Here is a 17,463-nt window from a genome sequence, read left to right as displayed (position 1 = left end):
TGTAATTCTGTAATACCTGCACACACTCTCATGAAAAAACCCTCAAACAATACAGAAGTCTATGAGTAAGGAGGGGCATTTCCCTGCTGTCCCCAGAGGGAGCCTGTTCTGGTTTTTTACTTTTTCATCCCATCCTGTTTCATGCCTTTAAATTGTCAGGCAAGTGCCTGGGGGGGAAACAGGTTCTGTGATTCATCAAAGGGGCCACACAGTGGGAGCTGCTCTGGGGACTTCCCTGCCCTCCTCTGCCCCGTAGCTCTCTCCTTCTATTTGGTTGTATTTTGTCTCAGGAGTGGTCAGGGGCCCCAGGGCAGGGACCCCTTTTTCATGTACTTGGCACTGGCAAATAGGACACTGCGAGGAAGCCCCTCTCACTGGGAGACAGCGGGAAGAATGTGGGGACAGGACCAGGGGCAGGAGAGGCAGAGGATCCACACGAAGTCCTGGTGAGGCTGGAGCGCCCCCAGACCCTCTCCCCTTGACCCCCTTCCATGAAGCGGTTATAAAACTCCTGTCCAGGTTTTCACAGGCCCAAGCTCCCTCATCGCCCCCACCATGTGCCCATACACACACACGTACACACATGCACGTGTGCACAGTTCAGCACGCCTCAGGGCAGGGCTCCCCAGCAGGTCTGAACACGGCCCCGGGATGGGGGACACAGGCCGTCTATGTGAGATCAGAATGGAGACCCCAGACCCGACCCTCAGCGTCTCAGCCACAGGGAACAGTCTGCACCTCCTGGGGGCTAGGCCGAAGGCTGGGGTGGGGGGCGGAAGAGCAGGGAGCCTCCCCAGGGGCTGCACCTCCCTCAGGCCCCGTTCAAGGCACCCCACAGCAGTGGGGACAAGGGCTGGGCTCTGGTCTCCCTGCAGGCTGCTGACGCACAGGCGGACCCAGAGCAGACTCCTCCATTCAGTCACCACTCACTCACGGAGACTTGCTGTGCACCAGGCACTGTTCTAGATTCCGGGGAGACGGCAGGGAAGGACAGAGACAAAATCCAAATGGGGAAACCATATAGTAGGTGAGGGTCTGAGAAGTGCTGGGGAGAAAAATTCAGGAGGGAAGGGTGTCAGGGAGGGCCCGAGGGTCAGGGAAGGCCTGGTGAGATCTTGGCACAGAGGGATGGAGGCGAGAGTGACCCCCCCAGGACCAAGGCCCAGGGAATGGCACAGTCATCCAGGAAACGGCAGTGCCCAGCACGGGCCGACCGCCTGCCTGGCCCTGTGCCCTGCAGGAGCCCACACCCCTCGCCTCAACCTGTGGGGAAATGGCACCGTGATTGCCTCTTCACAGAGAGGAAAGCAGGCTCAGAAGGATCGGGGACGAGCCAGGCGGCCCCTCAGTCCCTGAGCTCTTCCCCCACTGCTACCACCACACACACATCTCTGGAGTAACCCCCCTGGTCAGCAGGCGGGGAGGCAGATCCAGGCCTCAAGGAGCCTGCGGCCTAACACAGCAGAGGATGACCAGGTGCCAGGAGCCCTGGGCCTGGCCTTGCAGGGCTATTATATAGCCAAGCAGTAGCCCCCGGGACCCCCGAATGCCCTTGGCATTCCTCCTGACGGAAGAGGGTGGCCCCAAGGGAGGCTACCTCCTGCCCAGGTCAGGGGCGCTGGGACTCCGTGCCCTCTCTCCCTCCCAGAGTTGGGCCCCAGGGTCTGTCCACAGGGTCACACTCAGGTGGGACTCCGATTTGGGCAGGTCCTGACAACTCACTACATCGTCCCCGCCCTCCACCCCTCGAGCCTCCAGGTGTGCACGAGAAGCCTTTCCACCCGGATTCTCTGCTGCTCGACTGTGGTCCAGGGGAGGCCCAGGGAAAGAGGTTAAGCCAGCAGGTGCCTGGTGGGAAGGGGACCTTTCTGCTGGAGTCCGTCAGGCAGGCCTGGCCCAGCACCAGGTGTGGGAGGTGAGGGCCAGGCTGGGGCAGGGCCTTTATCTCAGGAGCTCCCCAGCACTCACCCTGCCCGCCACGCCCCTGCGCAGCGGCAGCCAACCCCAGGACGGTCTGTGCGGGGCACACACGGGCGGGCACAACAGGCACGTCAGGCTCTTTGGTTTCTCTGAGCCTTACGAGAACCTCAAGAGACTGTGGGGACAGGAAGACAGGAAGTGAGCTGCCCCGGGTCACACTGCAAGTTGGCCACAGACCCCAAGTCAGTGAGACTCACAGGCTGGGTCCTTTCCCACTGCATCACTTCCCCTCCGGGACCAGGCTGCCCTGTCGGAGCCGCAGCCCGAGGCCGCCCCAGCCTCTGCTCAGCGAGGGGTGAAGGAGACACAGGTGCCAGGCTGCAGAGCCCCCTCCTCACTGGCGCGGGAAACAGCGTTAGACCGGGGCCAGGACACACAGGCCCGGCCATCTCCTACGAAGTGAGTTCCCTGGGGTCGCCCAAGGAACAAAACAGGCTGTGACCTTGAGCGAGCCCGGCCCCTCCCCACAGGCAGGGCCCACCCCAGTACCCAGCCAGCAGGGGCCCAGCAGCTCCCAGATCCAGCAGAAAGGCATCTTCTCCTGGAGCCTCAGGCTGCCCACCCATCCACACAGCTAGCCCACCCCCAAAACTGCCCCCAATGTGACCATCTTGTGACCAAGGCCAGCCTGAGAGTCTGACATCTGTTTAAACTAATGGCTTATGCTCGGACCTGAGACCAGCTGAGGAGAAAAGCATTAAAAACTAGCCCGGGGGATCCCTGGGTGGCGCAGCGGTTTGGCGCCTGCCTTTGGCCCAGGGCGCGATCCTGGAGACCCAGGATCGAATCCCACATCAGGCTCCCGGTGCATGGAGCCTGCTTCTCCCTCTGCCTATGTCTCTGCCTCTCTCTCTCTCTCTCTGTGACTATCATAAATAAAAAAAAAAAAAAAAAAAAAAACAAAAACTAGCCCTACCTCCTCCTACAGACAAGGAAACTGAGGCTGGTGGAGGACAGCTAATGTGCCTAAGGTCACAAGGCCAAGTGCAGCGTCTCCCAGCTCCCTCCCCGCCACCACAGCACCAGGCACCAACCAGGCAGCACTGGGCATAAAGGCGGTCCCGGTCACCGGCCCCGCAGGTGCAGAGTGGCCACGCTCCCTGGCAGGGGTGGCGGGCCTGGAGACCTGCTCACTGCCGGGCAGGGGCTGCTCAGCTCTGCGCGGGGCCGAGGCGGCCTCTGGGTTCCTGGGCCCCGGCCAAGCTCCCTGCGGCTGGCACAGGAGCAGCATCACGTTCCCCTGGCACTTGGAAGGCTCTCAGATCCTCAGCTGGAGTGTGATGCCACTTCTCTTGTTAAATGGCACCAGGTGGCACAGAAAACATGGCACAGGGACCAGAGAGACATGCGCCCCATACTGGCTGGGGGGAGGCTCAGGGGTATGGGGAGGACCTTCCCCTGTCAACATGACGTGCCCGGCAGAGGCAGGCAGGCTGCGGTCCACACCCCACCTCTCCGCCTGGATCCTGTGCTCCATCAGCTCCCCAGAACCACCCTATTTCCGCTCGCCCCCCACTCTGCCCTGCAAAGCCCCATCCTTTATGGCCCAGGCCACTGAGGGGCTGAAGACAAGGCTGTTCCCAGGAGGCACCTCTGCCGATCCGATCCTGCCCATCCTCTCAGAGACCAACACGCACTTCTACTTCTCACCTCGGCCTCTTCCTTCGGCCCTGGATGCGGCAGCCTCACCACAGAAGCTGGCCTCCCTTCCTCAGCGCCGAGGAGCCCCAGGCTTACAGTCGTGCTCTTCCTGGCTCGGACAGTGTTCCTATCCTGCTCCTCGCCCGCTCCTCCACCAGGCCTGCCCCTGTGCTAACAGGCACCTTGCAGGCCCGTCCTGAAGTGTGGACTCCAGCATGTGGGAGTGGCTCCTTGAGACTGCCCTTCCTGACAGCTGCTTTCTCAGGCACAAGGCTTGCGTGTCTACCCTCGTGACGCCTGCCATAAGTTCCAAGCCGGCCCCCCTTCTCATAGAGCATGGGCTCCGGCCGTGATCCGTGACAGCATGTCAGAGCAGAGGTGCTCCAGGGCTGGCCCCACCCAGGGCACCAGGCAGGGCTCCTGAGGCCCGAAGATGCAGGCAAGTCCTGGCCCAAGCCAGGTGTGGGTAGAGGGCACATCATGGTCCAAGGGAGCCCCAACCTGGCTCTCCTCCCATTGTCTCATCCCCCAGACCCCATGTACCCAGCGCTGGCCACAGGGGAGTGGCAGTGGCCTCAACCTGGCTGACCCGATTTCTGGATTCCAACCCTGGCACTTGTGCAAATTCTCATTAGACCCAAAGGGGAAGGGGAGCCATAGTCATGGCACAACCTCTGGCCACCAAGGAGGGAGCCAGCCCTCTAGACAGCCTTTCTCACGATTCCCACAACCTTACCAATTCATAAAGAGTGTAATTTCTGGGTTTGCACCAGCTTTTGAACCTAGACCTGTGATTTCAAACAATAGTTACTGTTCACTGAGTGCTTAGCTGGGACGGTGCAAGGCCCTAATACAACGGATTATGGGCTACAAGCGGACAGAGAAATACAACAGCAGGCTTGTCACCTGTCATTTCATTCAGGTCTCACACCGCAACAAGGTCAACAGAACGATCTCCATTACACGCCTGGGGAAACCGAGGCTCTATGAGGCCACAGCAGGCTCTGTAGGAATGGCAAGGCTAGGATGTGGGGTCAGATTGGGTCACAGAGTCCAAGCTCCCGCTGCCCGACCCTCCTAACTGTCCAGAGTCGGTGTCCTCATCTGCAAAATCAAGGTGGTGGAGACCAGGGGTTTTCAAACTTTTTTTGAGCCATGGACACTTTGTTCAAATGAAGCCTGAAGTGGAGATGCAGCCCGGCAGATGGATGAAGACACGGGGCTCTGCTGCGGTGAGCATGGGGGGGTGGGGGGGCTGCAGCCCACCCGCTGGGCTCCCTGCTGCAGCGCAGAGGAGTCTGGGCCGTGCAGGGAATGGGCCGTGCAGGGAACGGGCCGTGCAAGAACGACTGCTGACCCTGAGCCTGTCAGGCCCTGACCCGGTCTTTGACAACAGTGGAAGTTGACTGCACAGGGCACCAGGCCGCAGGGAGGGCCAGCTTGGGGGCCAGCGGCTCTCACAGGTCCTCCGGGGCGGGGTTCTCAGAGCTCCTCAACAGGGACAGCAGGTTCAGGGCTGAGACGCCGGGCACGTGGCCAGCGCAGATCTGCAGCATGCGTACCAGGCGCTGCGCCACGGTGGCTCGAAAGCCTTCCCTCTGCAGGGGGAGATTAGAGGACAGTGGTGAGGCTGATCCGGGGCAGCGTGCCCCACTCCCCTTACTCAGAGTAGCCGCACAGGCTGCCAGAGGTGAGCGGAAGCTGAGCTGTGGGGCCAGCTTTGGGCACCACTGCCCGTCACGGCCATGCCCCTGTCCACAGCATGCCTCACCAAGCAGCTTCCAACTGCTCCCTCCAGACACCCTCCAGGATGCCTCAGACGATGACCCCTCCTCCAGAGGAAACAAAGCTTAGCAAGCAGGGCTGGCGAAGGAGGGTCTAGTGGCCGCTGAGCTGGGATGTGAAGCAGAGCTAGTTCCAACCACCGCCCAGGAGGCAGAGGCCCCGAAGGCTCCTTACCTGGGAGCTGAGAAAGACAGTCCCAGGCATGGAAAAGAGGGGAGAGAGAGGCCCTCATGGGGATGGGGGGTGCGCCAACATAGAGTTCCCTCATCAGGGCTTTGGAAGGCAGGGGCCCAGAGGCACCGGTGGGGTCAGGTCAGGTAGGGTGAGCAACTCTGTCCCCGGGCCTGGTGCCAGCAAGCGCAGCAAAGGAGGCGCCATGTCAGTGCCTGGTGAAGGACAAACCATGCTCAGCCGTCCTCCCTTGTCAACGGGCGCAGCGGGAGCATCTCGTCCTCCCCCTGCGCCCCCTTTCCCTGGGGAAGTGGGCATCACCGTCCGACCAGTCGCCCTAACTAGAGACCAGGCACCCTCAGTCCCCCGGCTCTTGCTCCCTGCCATGGTCACTTGTGACTTCTCGGTCCAAATCCAGAGGCAGCTGTCATTTCCACTGAGTCTCTTTTCCCTGGAATGCTTTCTACCTGCCCCCAGGATGCCACACTCACCTGGTCCCTCCTCCTGCCTCATGGGCTGCTCCTTCCTATCACACATCTAAGTGCTGCCCCGGCCTTGGCCTTGCCTGTGCAAGGCTTCTCCCCACCACACTCCCTGGTGACCTCATCCAGTTCCGGGATCTAAAACCATCTCACTGCCCACGATACCCAAATTATATCTCCAGACCCTTCCTCTGAACATCAGACACACATATGTGGTTGCCTACTCGATTTCTGGGTAGACATCTGACAGACACCCTGATCTTATTAGCATGTCCCCAGGGAAGTCCCTGAGGGTTCTCCCAACCTGTCCCCGCCATAGTCGCCCCATCTCAGCCAAAAGCACCTCTATCCTACATTCTAACAGTTGCTCAACTGAAAACTCCAGGGCCATCCTGAGTCTCCTTTATCCCATGTCTCACCCCCAGGTCACGGGCACATCTGTTAGTTCCACCCTGGAAATACCCAGTATTGCAGACAGTCCTGTCTTCCTCTTCCCCAGACACCACTGAGCCCAGGCCACTCCTAACTCTTCCAGAAACAGCCTCCAGGACATTTCCTCATTTCTGCCCTTGCTTCTCTTCCACACACTCTTCTCCCAACAGCTGGAGGGATCCACGTAGACCCGCATCACATAAACAGAAAAATAAAAATAAGGCCCATGTCAGGCCACATCCCTCCCTGCCCCCGCACCCTCCCTGCAGCTCCAGGTTTACTCAGTGAAAGCCACCACCCTTACTAAGACCAACCAGGCCCTCCTGCTCGGCGAAGTCACTCTGATGCACCAACTACTACTGTGCCCTCTCTTTGCTGTGCTACTGCCCTAAGCCTCCTTGGGGGGGGGGGGGGAACCCTGGACACACCAGGCAAGTCCCACACTCTAGGCCTATGCACTTGCTGTCCCTCTGTGCTCCTCCACCAAGAGTCTCCACAGCCTGCCTATCTTCCTACCTTCTTCAGGCCCATAAAGGCCTTTTTAACAGTCATTCCTGTCAATCCCACTAAACCTGACTGCTTTTACCACCTGATGCACCACATCCCCATTTTCTAACACTTTACGGCCTCCACCCCAAGCCTCGTCTCCGGCCAGGCCTCCTCCACATGTCACACTCCAGAGATGTGGCCCCCAAACCCAAGTCTGACCACATCAGACTGCTCCCATCACCTGCAGGAAGGACCTCATCCTACTGCCAGGCTCCCAGGTCTGTACACGTCCGACTGCTGCTGCACACCATGCCTGGCGGTCTAGCTTACCCGATTCTGCGGGGGCAGGCGTGATGCCTGGCTCATCTGTGTGCGTCAGGGAACAGCACAGGCCCCATCAGCGGTGCTCGGAAATACATTCACTGGGCAAATCCCCCAACTTCTCAAATGTGTTTCTTCATGTGTTAAACCAGGCAAGGCCTTGAAATATGGTGAGGCCCAAATTTAAATATGCAGAGTGTGCCCTGCAAAGGCCTGCACAGACACGAGGAGTGACGACTGTCCAAACACGCAGTGCTTGGTCTGAGTGAGTGCCAGGTTTGGTTGTGGGCAGGCCAGCTGCTGTTGGAAACAGATCGCAGCTGCGGGCCTTTTCCTGGAGGGCTAGGGCTCCCGGAGCCCCCAGGAGCTGGTGTGGCCTGCCACCTCCTGGCCACAAGGAGAACTGCACCTACTGCACAAGGAGAAGCGCCAGGTAGGGGGCACCACAGCCGGGGCTGCCTAAGGTTCCCGAGCTGTGGAGCAAAGATTAAGATTCCCCTTTAGCCATAAGGAGATGAGGGCTGCATGTGGGTGAAGTGACTTGTTCAAAGCCACTGAGAGCAGGCTAAGAAGGGAAGGAGACAGCAGCCTGCAAACCTGCCGGCTCTACCAATAACATACAAACTAGATGACTGAGCAAGTTGCCTCTCTTCTCTGGGTCTTGGGTTTCTGGGCTATGCTGTGAGGAAAGCCTAGAAGGGCAGGCACTTTGGGTGTATCCCAGGCCTCAGCGTCCTATCCGTGGCATCAGAGTGCTGACTAAAATAGTCCTCAAATATGAAAAATGAATTAGGGTGACAGAGTGGTACGTGCATCTTTATCGATGCACTGAATAAGGGGATCTGTCCATCTGCATATGAGATGGAAACATTTGTCATTTCTGTTGGTGACAGCCCCAGCCCCTGCTATACTACTGACATCTCTTGCCTATATTCATAATGCTAAATTTCACATAGAGTTTAGTGGGAGAGAAAGAAGTATTTTTTTTCTCATACAAGTTCACAGATCCCCTGAATTCTACCCACAGGTTCCCTGAATTCTACCCTCAGAGGGGTCCACAAACCTGTGAATAAGAACCCCAGGTCTGGGTGGTGGTAAGGGACAGGATGCTGACTCAGTTCTCTCTGCATTACATCACTTTGCCTTGGGAACAGGTGCAAGACCCAGGACAGAGCAGAAATGAACCTCAAAATCAATAAACAGACCCCAAAATTAACCAAGCAGGTTGGGTACACAGGTGGAGCAGCCCAGGCCCCGGGAGCCCTCTGTAGACCTCCTAGAAAGAGCAGCTGCTGAGCACTTTTAGCAAAAAGTCTGGATTCATACTGCAGAAAGAGAAGCTGAAGAGCAAAATTTATCAGCAAAATAGAAATCTGCTCTGCTATGCTCATAATTAGGATCACCTATGAGAAACCTATGACAAACACCAACGGAAGTGAGTTGGGGTAGGGGCCTCTGGGTGGCTCAGTGGTTGAGCATCTGCCCTTGGCTCAGGGCATGATCCCAGGGTTCTGGGATTGAGTCCTACATCAGGGTCCCTCAGGGAGCCTGCTTCTCCCTCTTCCTGTGTCTCCCATGAATAAATACATAGAATCTTAAAAAAAAAAAAAAAAAAAAAAAAAAAAAGTGGGTTGGGGTAGAACCGGCACCATAGATATCCCTCCAACCCTCTACCCACCCACCCACTCCCCCACCATTCCGGCTGCCTGCTGGATGCCCTGCCCCAGGCTGGGACTGGACCAGTTCTGCAGTCCACGGGCATAAGGGGGACAGTGGACACTCTGACTGTGGGAGGACATGAGGCAGCACTGGTTAATATAACAGACGAGATGCCTGCCGTCACAGCACTTACAGCCAGCAGGAGAGTGAGAGATTAATGAGGATCCACATATATATACACAAGACTGAGTTATGAGCGAAAACAAAGCAAACGAAAAAGCAAGGTAACAAGCCATAGCACCTGGCATCTGAGAGGCACTCAGGCTGAAAGCATATCATCGCCCTACTTTACTTATGTGTACCCCAACTCTTTGGGTGACTGATCCACCCAAGATACAGCCAATGAGCAGAGAAGCCAGGATTCAAATCAGGATCTTGTGGTCTTCACGTCAGGACCCCCTCGCTTGGGCACACCCTACCGCTTCTCGCTTCTCGACACACCCTACCGTGTGCTGACCACCCTTTCCCTGCACCCATGCGATCAGCGTCCTCACCTCCAGGTCACAGAAGAACAGAGGGCTTCTGTAGGTGTTGGCCAGCTTCGTGACAGTGTTCCGATGGATGCTACAGTGGCTCTCCTGCCCAGCTGCAAAGAAGCCGTGAGTGCTGCAGGCTGAAATGTCTACCCTCGTGGCTGCGAGCCAGGAAGCACTGGGCAAACTCACTCGCTACCCTTCTTTGGGCCTCAGGTGCTTACTGGTCAGTGGGGTGACCATCCTGTTTGAATTTTTCATCAAATTAGAAAATAAAGCTGGAAGGCCTTGGAGAGAGTGCTCTGTAAACAAATGAGTTTCCTCATCTATAAGATGAGGATGGGAACAGCCCCCAACCCACTGAGGTACTATGGAGATTCAATGAATTAATATGTAGGAATGACCTGGCATTCCTTTACTCATCAATGTTTATTTTTATTTATTTATTTATTATTATTATTTTTTAAAAGATTTTATTTATTTATTCATCAGGAAGAGAGAGAGAGAGAGAGAGAGAGAGAGAGGCAGAGACACAGGCAGAAGGAGAAGCAGGCTCCATGCAGGGAGCCCGAAGTGGGACTCGATCCCAGGTCTCCAGGATCATGCCCTGGGCCAAAGGCAGGCGCTAAACTGCTGAGCCACCCAGGAATCCCACTTATCAATGCTTATTGAGAAGAATCTGTGCCAGGCCCTCCTTGTCAGTTTAGCTGGGTGGAAGTGGACAGCTCAGATACCCCACTGGTATAGGAGGAAAAGTGGCAGGTCTACGGGATGGACACCCCGGGGCCCAGAGTGCAGGGCCAGTTAGGGAGGTGTCCCCCAGGAGATGGGATTTAGGGGTTAGCTAAACAAATAGCAAAAGAGCATTCAAGAGAAGCTGTGTGATATATAATCATTAAGGGTGTGGGCTCCGGGACAGGACTCTCTAGGTACGAACATTGGCTCTACCACTTTTTAGCAATGGGCCTTGTAAGGTTACTTAACCAGGTGAAGAGTTTCCTCAGCTATAGAACAACAATATGTGCCTCAAAGGGTTGTGTGTAATAAAGATTAAGTGATACAGAAACGAAGCACTTTTAGAACAACATCTGGTAACAGTGAGTGCTCCGGAAAGGTTAGCGGCTGCTATTTCTGCTGTTAATATTACAAAGTCTCTGGAACAGCAGGACTTGTTCAGAGAACAATAAGCTGAACCAAAGAACAGGAGGGTGACAGGAGACGAGACCAGACAGGAAAGTGGAAGGCCAAACCTGGGCCTTTATGGGAGATGGGGATTTTACTCTGAAAGCCACAGGGAGCCACCAGGTGACTCTCAGCAATTATCTCAGCAGAATGCTCTGCTCAGATTTGCTTTCAGAGAGACCACCAACAGGTCATTTTCTGAAGCTCATGTTCTTTTAGGCCTCCGGGGCGGCCTCGTTGAGGAGTCTACCATGGTGCTAGCCACACGGCGGGGGCGCGGGCAGGACACACTTACCACCCATGGCGAGGAAGCCCACCTTCCCCAGGAAGAAGGTGGCGTCCACATGGCGCAGGGACTCCTCCACGTTCTGGAGGCTGGCGTGAGAAGACAAATCAGAGGACAGACCTTACCCCAGAGAAGGCAGAAGGCTGTGCTCCTCATCCCTCAGAGACCGGAGAAGGTACATGAGGGTAAGAGGAAACACCCCTAGAGTAATATTTTGTCTTTTGTTTTGTTTAAGTACTTTTAAAATTACAAAGTGACTCGTGCCTGTATAACAATCCAATATGGATGTATTCAGTAAACAACGTAAGTCTCCCTCTCCAGCACCACCCTTCTGTCTCAACATCCCAGAGGTTACTGCTGCTCACAGTTTGGGATATAATTCCATTTGCAGGGACGCCTGGGTGGCTCAGTGGCTGAGGGTCTGCCTTTAGCTCAGGTGGTGACCCCAGGGTCCTGGGATCGAGTCCCACATCAGTTCCCTGCAGGGACCCAGCTTCTCCCGCTGGCTAGGTCTCTGCCTCTCTGTGTGTCTCTCATGAATAAATAAATTTTTTTAAAAATTCCATTTGCATATGAATTTCTCATATGTAAATAGAAGCAGTGATATGTATAAGCACGTAGTTGGATTTAACCTGTTACATTCTTTGGAATGGGGACGCCCAGCTGTTAAATGTCTGCCTTCGGCTTAGGGTGTGATCCTGGAATCCTGGGATCAAGTCCCACATCAAGCTCCTGGCATGGAGCCTGCTTCTCTCTCTGCCTCTCCCTCTGTGTCTCTCATGAATAAATGAATAAAATCTTTAAAAGAAAAATTATTTGAAATCACCACCCAGTATCACAATCTATTTTCTAGGTGATGGACACTTGTGTGGTCTCCAATTTTTCACCATTACAAAAAATGCTGCATGGGGGCACCTGGGTGACTCAGTGGTTGAGTGTCTGCCTTTGGCTCAGGGCGTGATCCTGGGATCTGGAATCGAGTCCCTCATCTGGTTTCCTGCTTGGAGTCTGCTTCTCCCTCTGCCTCTGTCTCTGCCTCTCTCTGTGTGTCTTTCATGAATGAGTATAAAATCTTTAAAAAAAAAAAAAAAAAAAGAATGCCACACGAGCATTCTTTTACACATATTCTCACACATGCAGACAAATGTTTTTGTAGGAACGATGCTAGATGTAGAACAGAGCTGGGCCACATTATGTGTCTTTAAAATGTACCTAGACAGGGATGCCTGGGTGGCTCAGACGGTTAAGTGTCTGACTCTCCACCTCAGCTCAGCTCATGATCTCAGGGTCCTGAGATAGAGCCCCATGTTGTGTTCCGCATTGAGCTAGGAGCCTGCTTGAGATTTACACTCTCCTTCTCCCTCTGCCCAACCTGCCCCCCTGCTTGCTGACCCCACTTGTGCAAATATACCCACGCTCTCTCTTTAAAAAAAAAAACAAAAAACCTAGGTATTGCCAAATTGCTTTCCAATAAGGTGACAATATTTATAGTTATATCACATGTATGAAAACACTCTTTTCCTCTAGGACCTTTGGGCCTTTGACCTTCTGGTCCAAGGGTTTCATTCATTGGTGTCCAAGGAGTGATGAAGAAATGTTGTGTCCTGGCCAAAAAGCCATCTTGGTCAGGTGAACCAAGCCAAGGTTTCAGCCTGAATGAGCAAGGTCTGAGGCAAACAGTAAGAATGGCTCTCTGCGCCTAAGTGTGACTATAGAGCAGAATCTCCACAAAGTGTCCCTTTTGGTGAACAGGGTGGTCATACCCAAAGAACAACAGATCTGCTGAGTTAGGACCTCTGGCAATCATGGCAGATCTCAGCCCTTTCTCTGTCCCACCATAAGCTCAAGTCACTGCTCACTTGTTCCAGCTGGCCAGGCAGTATGTCTGGACTTGATCCTGCTGCTGGGTGTGTCTAGTAACTCTATGTCCCTAGTTCCAGGTGTTTCCACCACAGCCTTCCCTTAACCCCCACCACTTGACTTGGTTTCTATGCTGGATGCTGCACCAAACCCCTCAGTCAGCCATCCCCCAACAGGGAGAGAACAGATCTTTTTCTGTACTCCCCAGGGTGGCTGCTGTCCTGTCTCCAGGGTTGCCAGTGCTAAGGGAAGCCAGGCTGGGCCCCAAGCATCATCACCAATCATGTTCCCCTAGCTATGGCCCCACACCACTCTGGGCTCATGACCCTGGACTGGCCTTAATAGTCCTGCACACGTTATGCTCTTCTTTCCCTTCACATTAACCTTTCTTCACGTGGAACTTTCTGCTTACTCCCATCTTTACCTGGCTACCTCACCTCCAGTAGAAAGCCTACCCTGCCCTAAGTCCTGAGAGTCAGAGGTCTTACTGGGGCTCTCATAGCCCAATACATTCTTCTTCTTCTTCTTTTTTTAAGATTTATTTATTTATTCATGAGAGACACAGAGACAGAGAGGCAGAGACACAGGCAGAGGGAGAAGCAGGCTCCCTGTGGGGAGCCCGATGTGGGACTCAATCCCGGACCCTGGGATCATGCCCTGAGCAAAAGGCAGACACTCAACCACTGAGCCACCCAGGCATTCCCCCAATGCATTCTTCTTTTACGGTAACCTATGCCAGATACTATAATCACCTCTTCGGAAGTCTAGCTTCCTCTCCCAAGTGGGCTAGGAACACCTTGGGGACCGGGGTCTGCTTCATCCATGTCTGTGCCTGCCCTCACGGATACAGAGAAGGCTGCAGAAAGCATTAGCTAAATGGCCAATGACACTGTTGGGGTTTATCAGTGTCTTTTTTACTTTAAAATTAAAATTTAGGGGATCCCTGGGTGGCGCAGTGGTTTGGCGCCTGCCTTTGGCCGGGGGAGCGATCCTGGAGACCCGGGATCGAATCCCACATCGGGCTCCCGGTGCATGGAGCCTGCTTCTCCCTCTGCCTGTGTCTCTGCCTCTCTCTCTCTCTGTGTGACTATCATAAATAAATAAAAAAGTATTTTAAAAAAAATAAAATTAAAATTTATTTATTCATTTGAGAGAGAGAATGTGCCCAAGTACATGGGGCGGGGCAGGGGAGGTGCAGAGGGAGAGAGAGAGAATCTCAAGCAGACTCCCTGATGAATATGGAGTGCACATGGGGCTCAATTCCAGGATCCTGAGATCATGATCTGAGCCAAAATCAAGAGTCAGATGCTCAACTGATTGAGCCATCCAGGTGCCCCTTTAGCAGTGTCTTTAAAATATCATTCACTTGCCACTGGCTCCCCATCCTCACCTTCTGGGCTAACCCCAGGCAGCCTCTCCCTGTGTCCCCTCTTTCCCATCACAAGTGAGGTCATCATCCCAGCACACCCCTATGCCAAGTCTACCTGAGCCCCGTCAGCCCCTATTCTCTGGCTCTCACCTGTATTTGCTGTGAAGGTTGACCACAAACATGATCAGGTCAATTCGAGGCCGATTCACATCGGAGGGCAGAGGGAGGGATCTGGCCAGGTGGCTGAAAAATGAGAAACTGCAGGATAAAGATATATATACCCACATCACAGGGACTATTCACATGCTGCCCTCCATGGGGTAAGAGGCTGTCAAGGGCTCCTCACCTATTCCCCAGATGCCCTTGTGGGCTAGACTCCTCAGGTGAGCACAGGGGCAGAGTAGAGTTGGTCCTATCTAGACTTAATCCTTCTGCCAGAAAGGAGCTCCATTTGGTAACCACCTCGGAAAGAGGGAGTTTGGGATATAAGATGGCAATGGGGCTAGCCAGTCACACTGCATGCTGGGAGGGAGATCAGACTCAGAAGTGGGGTGTTAGACTATGAAGATTAGGGGTTAAAGGCTGAACCCCTGGAGCACCTGGGTGGCTCAGTCAGTAAGCATCTCCCTTCAGCTCAGGTCATGATCTCAGGGTCCTGGGACAGAGCTCTGCATGGGGTTCCCTGCTCAGTGGGGAGCCTGCTTCTTCCTCTCCCTCTTCCCTCTGCTTGTGCTCTCTATCAAATAAATAAATAAAATCTTTTTTTTTTAATATTTATTTATTTGTTCATGATGAGAGAGAGAGAAAGAGAGAGAGAGAGAGAGAGGCAGAGACACAGGTAGAGGGAGAAGCAGATTCCATGCAGGGAGCCTGATGTGGGACTTGATCCCGGGACTCCAGGATCGTGCCCTGGGCCAAAGGCAGGCGCTAAACTGCTGAGCCACCCAGGGATCCCCCAAAAAAGATTTTTAAAAGTTTATTATTTTTTAAAGATTTTATTTATTTATTCATGAGAGACGAGAGAGAGAGAGAGGCAGAGACACAGGCAGAGGGAGAAGCAGGCTCCATGCAGGGAGCCTGCCCAATGTGGGACTCGATTCCAGGACCCCAGGATCACACCCCGAGCCCAAGCAGACGGGCTCAACCGCTGAGCCACCCAGGTGTCCCCAAATAAATAAAATCTTAAAAAAAAAAAAAAGCCTGAACCCCTTTGGAGGGTGATGGAAGTGGGCTCAAATCTCGGGTATGCCAATTATGAGCTATGTGACCTCAGGTATGTCACCCTCATCATCACTGTAGTCTAAACTTGTCCCCTCGTAGGATTCTTTAAATGCTATAATGGGGTTTATTCTCCTAGTAATGGGTGTTTCTGATTCCCATGAAGGTACACCCTCTAGATTGGGATCCTTCCCCTTCAACACGAGCCCCTGGAGCTTATCTATCAGGGAGAATGACACCCACATATATCCAGTCACTTGATTCCCACCAGCAGCTGTTTCTTCTCTCCATCAGTTAGAAAAAGAAAAACAAAATTACTACTTTAGTCAACTTTTCTCCAAATCTGGGGGCAGCGCGGGGCGGGGGGCAGGATCTGAACACTACTCTGTGCCAAGTACTGTTCAAAGCACTGGGCATTCAGTAGTGAACAAAAGTCAAAGTCCCTGACCTGGGGGTGGGGGGCTGACCTCAGGGTTCATGGAGGTGGCCGACTGAAAACAAGCAAACTAACACGTGAACAAGGGCATTTCCTGCGGTAACAAGCGCTGGAGGAAAACTGAAGTATGTGACCGAGCGAGGGAGGATCCGTCAGCTGGGGTCAGTTCACGCCTGGGCTGGGGGGGTGGGGGGGGTGCTGGCCCCACCTGCCCCCGCCTTCCTGGCAGCGGGGCACAGTCAGGCCGTGGCGGAGCCATCGGACGCCCCCGCCCTCAGCTACGTACATCTTCAGCTCCGAGGCGCAGTCCTCCTTGAGCATCGCGTCGGCCAGCTGCTGCAGAAGTGCATCTTCCGTGCCCACCAGCTGCCCAGGGAGAGAAGGCGGCCTACTGACGCCTGGAGCTCGGGCCACCGACCCGGCACCGCGCGACTCCCGGGTTCCCGCTCCCGCGCGCACAGCGCGGTTTACCCAGCCAGGGCCCCGCCAGGCGCTCGGGTCGTGTCCGCACAGCACTTCTCACCTGGGCCCTCCCTCCGGCGGCCAGACCACCGCCTCCGACTGCCGCCCCCACTGCCGCCCCCGCAGCCGCCCCCAGCAGCCGCCCAGCCTGCAACGCAGGCTCCCGGACTCGGCCAGGCTCCGCGCCCGGCCACTCCACCAATCAGAAACCGGGAAAGAGCCCGCCGCGCGCCTATTGGTGGATACGTCCTCCAGCCTTAGAAGGCGGCTGTTCCGATTGGTTCAGAGTGTGGCTACCCCGCCCACCACGCCCCAGGCCGAAAAGCGCGCGCCAGACCCTCAGAGAGCCCAGAGGAGCGAGCAGCGGAGGCGCCGCCGACAGGGAAAGGCAGGCGGGGGAAGCGGAACGGCTGACGCCTACCAGGATGGTGGCCGTGTTCAGGCCAGGCTGCTTGTCCAGCGGCCGCAACACCGACATCCCAGGCCCGGGAAGAAGCGCGGCTGTGGGGCGCGCGCAGATACTTCAAACCACTCGGCGGCACGCCCAGAAGTGTGCGGCCGATAGGCACGTGACTCCCGCTTGGGCGGGGCTTTGGGGAACGGGGCGGGGTCCTCTTAAAGGAACCCTGACCTCCCTTTTTAAGCCTGTGGGACAGGCCCTTTATTTCACGCCTCAAAGAAAGAAGGTAATTCAGTGATTCAGTCGTTCACTTTCGTTCATTCATGCATATTCATCATACTCTTGATTCCTTCCAAACTCGCCCCTCCCTTGTCATCCCCAGCTCAGTCGACTCCACCCTTGCAACTGCTCAGAACAAAACATTGAGGTCATTCTTGGCCCCTCTTCTTCACACCCTCATCCAATCCATAAGCAAGCCTGTGGGTTCTAGTGTTAAAATGCATCCAGAAGCTGACTACTTCTTGCCGTGTCCGCTACCACCACCAGGACAAGCCACTGTCATCTTGTCACTGGCTCCCTGCTTCCAGCGTGGTCCCCAGGGTGGCTGTTCCCCACACAGCAATCAGAGTTATCCTTTTTTAAAACAGAATCTGATCAAAATCCACCCAAAGTTCCCATTTCATTCAGAGTACATTGCAAATGCCTTCCGTGGACTTTGAGGCTCCGTGTGTTGTGATCCCTGACAGTCTCCCTGACC

At 54.9% G+C, this 17,463-nt stretch overlaps 1 protein-coding gene across 4 annotated transcripts; it reads right to left on the bottom strand.

The window, feature by feature from the left end:
- Window positions 1-4,518: 4,518 nt before the first annotated feature.
- On the bottom strand, window positions 4,519-16,881 carry CENPM (centromere protein M). Of its 4 annotated transcripts, none has more exons than XM_038550381.1 (6): window positions 16,728-16,881; window positions 16,131-16,210; window positions 14,341-14,433; window positions 10,971-11,050; window positions 9,515-9,606; window positions 4,519-5,219 (listed from the first exon to the last, which is right to left on the bottom strand). In XM_038550381.1, the coding sequence occupies exons 1-6, from the start codon at window positions 16,782-16,784 to the stop codon at window positions 5,079-5,081; spliced, it is 543 nt and encodes a 180-aa protein (XP_038406309.1). In that variant the 5' UTR covers window positions 16,785-16,881; the 3' UTR covers window positions 4,519-5,078. The 4 variants fall into 4 exon arrangements, with proteins under 4 accessions (XP_038406309.1, XP_038406311.1, XP_038406310.1 ...); XM_038550383.1 differs by lacking the exon at window positions 16,728-16,881 and adding an exon at window positions 16,368-16,444; XM_038550382.1 differs by lacking the exon at window positions 14,341-14,433.
- Window positions 16,882-17,463: the final 582 nt, after the last annotated feature.

The sequence above is a fragment of the Canis lupus genome, chromosome 10 (genome assembly GCF_011100685.1).
Source record: "Canis lupus familiaris isolate Mischka breed German Shepherd chromosome 10, alternate assembly UU_Cfam_GSD_1.0, whole genome shotgun sequence".
NCBI lineage: Eukaryota > Metazoa > Chordata > Mammalia > Carnivora > Canidae > Canis > Canis lupus.
This window is presented reverse-complemented; position numbering and strand designations above follow the sequence as displayed.

What these genes read in the sequence shown, in the direction of transcription:
- CENPM (XM_038550381.1), bottom strand. Translation starts at nt 16,784, where the DNA reads ATGTCGGTGTTGCGGCCGCTGGACAAGCAGCCTGGCCTGAACACGGCC. An exon ending in TGCGCCTCGGAGCTGAAGAT is followed by an intron (nt 14,434 to 16,130) that starts GTACGTAGCTGA and finishes CTCATTTTTCAG; the next exon opens with CCACCTGGCCAGATCCCTCC. An exon ending in AACCTTCACAGCAAATACAG is followed by an intron (nt 11,051 to 14,340) that starts GTGAGAGCCAGA and finishes TTCTCACGCCAG; the next exon opens with CCTCCAGAACGTGGAGGAGT.